Source organism: Nasonia vitripennis, chromosome 3 (assembly GCF_009193385.2).
Source record: "Nasonia vitripennis strain AsymCx chromosome 3, Nvit_psr_1.1, whole genome shotgun sequence".
In the NCBI taxonomy this organism is placed as follows: domain Eukaryota; kingdom Metazoa; phylum Arthropoda; class Insecta; order Hymenoptera; family Pteromalidae; genus Nasonia; species Nasonia vitripennis.
The window spans coordinates 17570428-17580923 of NC_045759.1; the positions used below are offsets into that span (position 1 = coordinate 17570428).

Here is a 10496-nt window from a genome sequence, read left to right on the forward strand (position 1 = left end):
AGTCACTTTCTGTTCTTTGTCTCCTCGTAGCAAAAGTATATCACCGACTTGTTGCACTGCTCCAAGCTCTTCTCGCGAACGACACTGGGACTGGCTCGAGAGGACGATCAGAGCTCGACTCTGCTAGATCGTCGGCCGTACGGAGCTTTTATACCCCTGCGAGCCAAGTCGAAGATGTTTGCGCGTTCCTTCCCTCGATATAGAGAGGAAGAGAGAGCAGCGGATAGAGACAGACCCCCGCGCGCGTTCGCCGCGATTTGTATCAATTAGGAAGCGCGACTGTGAGTCGCCCATACGCAATGAGGATCGAATGTGTCGTCGCCGTCGAGAAATCGGGCGCACACCTACGCGCCCTGCGACAGAAGCTTCGTGATCCTCGCCTATTGCTTCGTCGGGCTTGACGCAGTGTGCTGTTATTGTGTGTGTGTGTGTGTGTGTGTGTGTGTGTGTATTGTAATAGTCTTGTGATGGGCTGCATGGAGTGTGTCATGGGCCGTGCTTTTTCGTTTCGTGCAGGAAGATGAAGTAGTTCCGTCGGGACGTCGATGAGAACAGCGAGGGATAGAATCGGGAGTGTGACGCGACGGACGTCATCGAGTCCCACACTTTCCGAGAATGAGAAGAGCAAAATGTTGACCGAGGGTAGGTTATTTGTTCTCCTGGGCTATTAATGACGAACATGCCGGATATTTTTTCGGAATAATTGTGGTCTCGATGCCTTGATTGCGAAGATTTCGGATTACGCCTGCGGGTGCAGTTAATTATGTCGAGCTATATTATTACGTATTAGGTGTATACACTTGCGATGGCCTGGATTGATCTTGATATTATTATTCGAAATACATTTATAGAAACGCGTATACAATGGAAATATTATTCACATGTAAAGGAAAACAGTTTTGAACCGGGTTCTCCAGCACTATTTGGACTTTTTGTCAAACGCTGTCATGTAAATAGTCAATAATCAAAATCTCTTCTTTTTTCGGTTAAAATTTTCGATATTTTAACCGATATTTTTTTTAAACGTCAAAAAGAAAAAAACATAAACTAGAAACAGGTCAAATATTATTGCACCTGTCACTGTATCTGTTTCAAGTAGATCAACCGTAATCAAGTCAGACAATGGGCTATACCATTGGCTAAACCCTGGTAGAAATTGGCCGATTTAAAATGGTGAAAAAGTTAAGAACTTGGTAGTTTTCTTTGTCAGTTCTTGTTACAAGATGTAACGCTTTTTATCCTAGATCTTTGGCAGTTCTTAGATCGAGCTGTTTTTGAAAAGTAATGCCCAAGATAGTTGATCAAATGACAACGTTTACTTGGCTCGGTTGGCTAAGGCGCGCGGCTATCCTTGTGCAGGGCTCGGATTCATGTCCCCGGTCGCTCGAAATTTTTCGGATGATTTTTCGCATGCAAATCATTATTCTATAAACTTTCATTAAAAAAACTCGAATACACTGAAAAAAACAGAGTCATTTTAACTGATCTCGCACCAGTAATCCGTCATTTTACGATAACTCGCCAAAATTACCGTAGAGTTCAGCAGTTTTAAAGAATCAGTTCGGCCGTTTTTGCTGATGTCCCGCGTAAGCGACCAATTTTACGAGTCGCGACTCGCAAAAACTACCAGTGGCACACCCTTGTTCTTACTGAACAGTCGTTACGGTGACAGAACGGTTAAAACTACCGTACTTTACAGTAGAAACGACTGTGTTTTTTTTCAGTGTACAAGTCTGCTAGTAATGATTTTCCAATTCTAACCTCGAATCGCCATTAACCACGTGCACCTGTGTCACCTATTTCACCAACAATCTTTGGAATAAAATAGTTAAGAATACTCAATCTAAAAACTGCTAAAGAACTAGGATAAAAAGCGTTACATCTTGTAAGAAAAACTGACAAAGAAAACTACCAAGTTCTGAGATTGACAATCTCAGAACTTCCAAATAACTTGGATACCGTTTCTAGCAGGGAAGCTTCTCAATAATTCTTATGTTTTTAATGATAAAATGCAAACCTTATAAGCATTTTTAAACTAGATGATTTAAGAAAATTTTGGGTAAAAGTAAGTGGTCAGTGTATACAGGTATAAGTCTTGAAACAAATGAAGTGATCAATGTCTCAGTCCCGCTGGACTATCACTCTTGAGTTAGAACCTGTCAATTATCCAAAAGTCAATTTCGGATTGAACTAATAATAGTCACTCTCAGACCGATCTTCCGCAATTAATCCGATCGTCGACACCCTTGTTGCTAGCCATTTCTTCTCTCATCGTTAATCGTGCTAGTCGAAAATTCATTTCTTTTTTACCTCTCGTTATTCTTTAAAAAAAAGCAGTCGTGAAAGACGATAATTACACGTGATGCTCTTGATATTTCCCGTTTTATTTTGTATCAATACATCTCTGTGCATTGCTTTATATTTCTCACAATCCTAGCTTCATCCTGTACTTTCAGTTTCATCAATTACTTTCATCCATTTTATTAGCGTTTAAACAATCAAAATCAGACAATTGAAGCCCACAAATAACCCACAAACGCGCTTACGCATAGCTGCATCGACACGAGCGTTCGTCTCTTCACCCCCGCAGCGAATGATGATTCAGTCAGGTCTATGTCACTCTCTTCTCTCCGAAAACGGTGCACATGCGTAGACGCGCCCGCGCCCCAAGCATGCGCACACTCGACGGCTATTTTCGTATCACAGGGGGTAGTAGCTAGAAAACAGCTCTCGCAAGCTCTCACACATAGCTCCTCCTCGCTTCTGCGGCCTCGATACCCGGAGCCGCGGAGAGCGTTTCACAGCTCTTTTGTCCTCCTCCTCCTGGCGCAAGCCTTACGATATTTTTCTTACGTATCCCCGCGGCCCGACTTTTATACTTTCGGCACACTTGTGCTTGCCGTCGAATCTCGGCTCGGGAGAGCAGGACGACTCTGGAGTCGCCCCAGCAACGAAGCACATCAACAGCTTGTCCGCTCGTATGATTCCTCGGTAGGGGATGTATCGCGGAAAGTCTCGACATAGCTGCAAGCTCGTTGCAAGCTCTGTTTACCGTGTACTCGGGGAGAAATATGTGGATGTCGGGTGTGTATTATACACAGTGTTTACAGCGGCTGCTCGCGATACGTGTGTATATTATAGTTACTCGTGTGCGTGTAGAAAGCTGAGAATTTCTGGTCTAGGGGAAAGATTAGGGTATGATGAGCGGGATCTCTCTCTCTCTCTCTGTCGTGCCGTGCGAGAGCTTGTGTAGAGGGCTCGAGTTTTTATTCGGGTCGTTCCTCGCTTTCACTTTTGCGATATAGCGATGTATATTGCACGTGTCTGCTTTTAACTTGAATTTCAGCTTATTCGATTGGACTAATTATACGTTACATATAAAATAAAAATTATCCGACATATCTTTTTTCAAAACCTTTCTTCGCAGCCATATCACACCAGTGATATACTTTCATGTCTGTCGACGTATACGTCGTTATAATGTACGATCAATGCAAGCGCAACATATGCGCGAATATATAAGAGATATGAGCTAAGTGCTTTTTCAGTGGGATCGGACGCGCGAACTTTCGATACTCGGCCTAAGCAAACAAACCTTCGCTTCATGACTTTTTTTGCCCCTCTCACGTCGGTCAGCGACTCACTTCTCACTCGAGCGCTGCACGTGTTATAAGAACGTGATGTGCCCGCGTATAGGCCGGATAAATGCGCGCATACGTTCGCGCCTATGACTCGAGATAACAACGTGGCTCTGTATAAGTGGGTTATATATTGTGATTCCTTGGTTTTTTTCCGGTCATTGCTTTAAGCTTTCGGCTGAGATTATTTCTCACGTTAGTATAAGTGGTTTATTCAGGCGTAAGAATTTCAGTACGTATGCATGAGATTTTTTATAAATATTTTATAAAAAGATACCTTGAAGCCATGAGAAAGAACAAATTTTTCATGATTCAAGTGATATAAAATCACGATGCGTTTTTCATACTCGTAACCTGAGCGCGAGCGAAAAAATACCGAATTATATTCCTAATTGAGGCCAACGCTCACAAGCATAAGCACAGGCGCACTTCCATACACTCGATGTTTGTAATCCGAAGCGCAAATATAGCTCTGCGCGGCAGCGATATACCTTTTCCCAGCCGCAAGCTCCGCCCAGTTTATGGCTTTCACGCAATTTCCACCGGCTCCGGTCCTAAGGCGTACGATTCGTCGGATAACTCGAGTGGCGGCCATAACACCGCGCGGATACCGCGGGTTCACGGCCCGTTTGGCCCACCCTCTCTCTTGCGCCTCCGAGAGCGGCTTCCATTTCGCGAGAGGTATATTATATATTATACTTGGCGAGCTTTTTCTCCAAGCCTTTGTTCGTTCGTCGGTTCGTTGCGAGATTATACTCGATGGTCTTGCATATTGATTGGCATGAATAATAAAGGCGGTTTTCGATTGGTTTTGAAAATATTTGAATATTGTTTTGTTTCGAAATTCATTCGACCGCTTATTGATTATATTTATAGCATACCAAATTTCAGGTTCACACGGCTATATTCATAATTGAATTAACGAATATGTCTCTCAAAAGGCAAGCAAGAATAGCTACATCAGTATCAAGTAAATCGATAGAACATTCAAACATTCAAAAAAGTTAATTTACTAGTATATAGACCGCGACATGTTGTAAAACATCGTAGCTTATTGGACCATTCGTGCCGTAACTGCCAGTCTCTTAATACAAATCGTTGTTGGCATACTTTTTTCACATGAACAATGGGTAGTCGATATGCGACGTCGAAAGAATCACCGCAAACATCGACACCAATCGAAATCAATTTTCTCCTCTCTCCCCCCTCCAAAAAAAAAAAAAAAACCTGCGCCTAGCTATAACCACGTCTTTTTAGCGCAAAATTTAGTGCTCGTCCTCGCGGAGAAAGCGACAGCCCCGTCGATCTTACTCTCCTCCGCATCCGTATCCCGCGGCTCCTATATAGGCGCGCACGTGTTGCAGCATCCCCGAGACCCCGGCGACGCTACGTGCATCCATCCATTCATTCATTCGGACCCCCAATTTGTCGTATATGCGATGCAGCAGCAACGAAACGAACGCGGAAGCGCGCGCGCCACTCGTCTGGAGCCTGCGGAGCGAGAGAGAAAAGCAAAAGGGCGGTGTTGGTTGGACAAGGCTCTTTTGACGCGGCTGCAGTGGAGCTTTCCGCCCTGCTGTACGAAATTTGAGAGGAGTATCGTTGACTGGCGCCGAAACGGCGATTGCGATGCGCTTTCAGTTTTGACTGGCTCGACGTGCACGTGCGTGTGGCTATAGGTATTATAGCTGGCGTCGGCGACTCTCTCCTGATGGTGGGCGTAAAAATCTGTCTTGTCGACGAGGCGTGTTGTTCTTTAGCGCATTTTACGATTTCACGCGTGAAATTGCGCTAATGGTATAGCTGGAATTTCGCCTCGTTCCAAGATTTGAAGCTGATTCGATAAAAAGCATTTATTTTTCGTTGATGATAATATAGCTGTGTGTACAATGTGAAAAGAGTATCCGGATTATTTTTTTAATTTTACTCTTCGCGCATTATTGTATCTGATGGGTGATGTGTTATTAAAGATGGAACTCGGGTCAGTCGCGCCGACGGCCGCCGTAGCTGCTATACTTCCGCTAATAGATTATCGGTGGCCTTTGGTATTCCACCGATGTATATACAGAAAACGGTTCACTTATAAATTATACTTATTTAGATCTAACAAGACATTGCCTTGAAGGGTCAGACTAAATCAACCGAAGAGACATAAGAAGATCAATGAACTGCGCGATCCAAGTGCGCGATAAATATTTAGATTTCAAAGCGCCGAACTGGACTGAATCGGGGGATGAAAGACTTGTTACGAAAACAATCAAAAAGTTACTTTCGATCAATGTTCCGTTCCAAAATTAAACGCGCGCGTTGTGTATTAAAAAAGAATATCCCTTTTTCCACATCGAGACGACCAAAACCGCAGAGATATTTTTTTCGAATGAGGGCACTTACACGTCTCTAAGCTACTGGCGATGAGAACTTTAGGGAAAGCTCAAGTGGTGTTTTGCTTATGACGAGCAACACTTGAGATGTAAAAGGAAAGAATATCGGGAATGGATTTTTTGTCTGCTCCGAGACTGCACGCAAATGAAAAAATCCTTCACAAGTCGTTTGAACTGTTTCTTTTTAATATCAAGTAAGACGTATTAATTACACTTTATACAAAATTTTACAGACAATACTCGCGACGCTCTCTACGCGTTTTTGGAAAAGCGATCGAAGAGAAGGGACAAAAATATGTAATAGAATAATAATATGATGTTTTTGTAAAGAATTTAAGTACGTTTTTTTTATACTCGTTTTTCTTTGGCCTTCGCATGATACATAATAGTAATAATGATATAAATCTATGTTTTATACGATAGAGCAATATACTTATAAATACTATATATAAAACATTTGGCACAGTAGTCTATATTTACAGCTTAACAAAACATTTTGAGCACTGAGATCGGAAATGCGACTATATTTACAAGGTACGTACACATCGCATTGCCTATATGCTTTAACTCTACATTACATGCGTCGTCATTAGTTCTTAGACGCGGTTGCATACAATTCGAACGAGTTAAACTCGGATCGCTCATTGCAGAGTACTCGCCGGCGGTTCCTGCTTCAATTCGAGGGCCCACATGTGCTGGGGCCAACCGGTTCGGCCTTTGCCCTTCGACGTTTCTTCCTGCATTCCCATCACGTGCATCGCCACGTCGCTCTGTAATGCAAAAATCGGTTTGCGTTATCGACTCGGCTGATCGAAAACATTTTCACCGCAATCGAGAGTACATCGCTAAAAGAGTACACAAACTCACCAGACTAGCCTGCGACTTGTTCCTCCTGCCGCTGGATAGAATCTCCGCCCGGAAAGTCTGCGGCTCCTCGCCCTCGTCGCTGTCGAGAACAGCCATGAGATAGCCGATGTAACTGGCGGCGAGCCTGAGGGTCTTGATCTTGGACAGCTTGGTATCGGCAGGTACGTTCGGTATGCAGTCCCTCAGATCGGCGAACGCGTTGTTGATGCTCTGCGTCCGCCTGCGCTCTTTCTTATTAGCCGTGTTCCGACGCTTCGGCCTTACGACCAGACCAAGCCCGTCGCCTACGCACCTTACGTGCTGCTGCAGCATCGACGTCGGGTTCTGCTGTTCCTGTGGCTGCTGCTGTTGCTGCTGTTGGTGGTGTTGCTGCTGTTGCTGCTGTTGCTGGAGAGTCGAACAGTCCTGACTCGTCGTCATCGGTAACTGCTGACTGGGCTGTTGCTGCTGCTGCTGTTGTTGATGCTGCTGTTGGTACACCAGCTCGCCGTTGTAGTGCTGCTGAAGGTGGTGGTGGCTGTTGCTGGTGTAGTGACTCGCCTGGGGGTAGGTGTAAGCGCCGGGCTCGGGGATACCGATTTCTTCGATCAAGGGCGGCGTCGAGGCTGCCGGACTACCGGCACCGGAACTGCCGCCGGATATGCCCGAGTCGGCGCCCCAGTACGTCGACTGGCTGTCCATGTCTGGGATTCCTGGAACAAAGGGCAGAGAGAGATTTGTTTAGAGCTCGTTATATATGAGCGTGACTAATTGCCGAGGCGCGCGCGATTCGTATACACATAGCGGAGAGGTCACGTTTCGTCGACGAAAGCGTTGAGATGTGCCGATGAGTGAGCGATGCGTAATTTTTTAGCGATGGGCCTGATTTAAAGAAAGGAGAAATTTTAAAAATGATTTTAAATTTGGACTCACCATAAGGTAGCTGTGTAACGTAGTTGTACGGCTGGTGCCATTGGGGGTAGTAATCAGCCTGAGCCTCGTATCCTCCAATCATCTTGTCGGCGAACTCCAATAAAGCTCCGAACAGTATAAAAATCCCAAAAACGTTCTCCAAACACACAAGTCGCACACGATTCACAAAACACACTGAGAGTCACTCTCGAGGACGAAACCAAAAATCGATCTCCCTCGATCGAAGCTCTGAAGAACAAGCACAAAGATACGAAGCGCGAGATAAAGTAAAAGTCGACTAATAGCGCAAGGATCAACGCGTGCGCGCGGTCGGAGTCGCGGTGCGAGTGTGCCTCGAGAGCGACGAGCGGAGGATCCGTACTTGGGCCTCGAGGCGCGTGGGTGGCCGCCCCGAGATGAAATAGGCCCAGCCCACCGGCGATGGGCGGAGCTTGTGTGCTGGTGTATGGCTCTATAGGTATATGCGCCTCGACTTATAGCTCGTGTGGCGTAATGTCATAACCGCGACGATTCAATTAGTAAATTGCGGGGTGGGAAGCGCTAACCGCGGATGGTGTGTTCTTTGATAACGAACGATTGGCTGATGCTGGGGGGGGGGGTAGAGAGATGATCGTAGGATCGCTGGTCCGTGGATGATTTAGGAGAGTCCGTGCGATCCGGCTGAGGGAGCGCCGTTATTTAAGAGTTTGTTTTTAACGAGGCGGGATAGCGGAGTGGGTTTTTTCTTGTCAAGTTGAAAATTTTAATTTTTAATAATTAGCAAACATTTTCTCGCGAAGAAACTCAAATTCATTGAAACTATAATATATACGTTTATTTTTATACATTCCAAAGTTTCCCAGCTCAGCTCGGTCCATCATCATCATACACCGATGATTCCAAGAGTATATCAGGAAAACCCACGACACTTCCCACCGCATCCACATCAGAAAAAAAAACGACGGGCGTCTCCTTTTTGATGTTCACCGCGCGCAGGTCTATACCAAAACAGCCTCGACCAAAATTTCTCGGTGACGAGGCTCATAACAGGCATTATTAGCGCGATTACCTCGAGATAAACGGGAGAGCGGCAGCGGCTCTGGATTGCGTCGCGCGGTTGCTTTCACCCCTCGACGGTGCAGCGCGCGTCTGGCGCTTCTGCTTTCTCCCTTGTGTCTACTTTTGCTCCACTTAGATGTGTATAAGACAGACACGCTGGGGGCTATCGCGATTATTGCTTGATAAATATCGCGAGAGAGTAGAGCGAGAGACAGTCGAAAGATCAACGCCGGCAAGCGCATTATCCATGTAGGCTGTAGATGAGCGGCGGCGACTCTTTTTGAATTCCCGCCGACTTTTTGTTTCAATCATATTTCGCATGTGGTTCGGGAATCTGTTTTTGACTATCGCGGTTGGACGGGATCCGCTGATGAGAATATCGGATTATCAAATTAACATTTATATTGACTGCGTTTTCATTTTTAACGTATATAGTTTGGGATAAAATAAGGAAAATTTGGCACCAGAGAGATTCGTAAATTTTACCGTTCAATTAACATTACCTTGGAAATAAATTACGTAACTAAGTATCGGGACAAAGACCGTACAAGAAAGAAATCTATCTATAAAATTTATAATTATTTCGTATCAGTATACCTACGCACATCTGCCGCAATCATAAACCATGCGCAGCATCTATATCAAAAAGATACCACTGACATTCCCCAACACTTATTTATATACATACACTCGAAAGCGTATCATGTACAGTCCCGCCCGCGAGCGCCACCGGTTTTACCGAAAACCGACAATAGCCCCTGGATGCGCTCCTCCGCAACCGCGACAGATCAAAGCCGACGGCGCATATATTAGTAGCCATAAGTGCGCCTCTTCGTTTTTCAGCAGGCGGCCCTACTATACAGCCAGTATACGATAAGCGCCGGCTTTTCCTTCTTCGAGGAGACATCCAAGAGCTAAACCGCGGAGCTACTTGTGCCGGCGACGCTTTCGTCCTTTGACTTTTCTCTGCATGATGCTCCCACGCACACACCGGCGCTGCAGACAAATTAGTCTGTCTCTCCGCTGGATCGAGGGGAAACAAAGTTTTGTATAACGGAGATGAGCGTATTATATAGCTATATATAATATAGCTACTGCGTCTGGTTTCTTTCCACGGAATATTATACGCGGAAGGTTTATTGGCCGCTCTTTTATCGACGAATTTCACCTTATCGCGGCCTACGATATACTCCGGAATATAATTGTTGCCACGAATAGTAATTAATTTGTTTACAAGCCTTTTTTACGTTACAATCCATACGGTTTGCTCCTGGGTTTATGTATAAATACGAAAAAAAAGCAACTTACGTCGCGAGTCGGTGTATACAACTCTGGTGCGCGCGGCGATGCATTTAAATAAATAAATTCGGCCGCGGTAGCTGTTCAACGACACAGCGCAGAGCCTCTCGCGAGCTCATTCACTCAGAAATTTACTTCTCGACCCTTCTTTGTTTACGCTCGGCGCAAGAAAAATGCCCTACTTTGGCAGCCGCGCATCGCGCACACGGAAACGGCGCAGTTTTAACGACTGTTACGCGCGAGCGCACGTACCGACGAGTATAGGAGGGAAAAGAGTTTAATATTACAATTGAAATTTAAACAATCTTACAAATGCTCATGTGACATGTCTCCATGATTAGCACTTCATATTAGGTGAAAA

General features: G+C 45.1%; 1 protein-coding gene across 2 annotated transcripts; it reads right to left on the minus strand.

Annotated features, from left to right (window-relative positions):
- Window positions 1-6184: 6184 nt before the first annotated feature.
- On the minus strand, window positions 6185-10054 carry LOC100122225 (DNA N6-methyl adenine demethylase). 2 transcript variants are annotated; one of them, XM_016983469.2, is made up of 4 exons: window positions 7799-10054; window positions 7179-7578; window positions 6887-7106; window positions 6185-6789 (listed from the first exon to the last, which is right to left on the minus strand). In XM_016983469.2, the coding sequence occupies exons 1-4, from the start codon at window positions 7878-7880 to the stop codon at window positions 6661-6663; spliced, it is 831 nt and encodes a 276-aa protein (XP_016838958.1). In that variant the 5' UTR covers window positions 7881-10054; the 3' UTR covers window positions 6185-6660. The 2 variants fall into 2 exon arrangements, with proteins under 2 accessions (XP_016838958.1, XP_016838957.1); XM_016983468.3 differs by having other exon boundaries at window positions 6887-7578; window positions 7799-10052.
- Window positions 10055-10496: the final 442 nt, after the last annotated feature.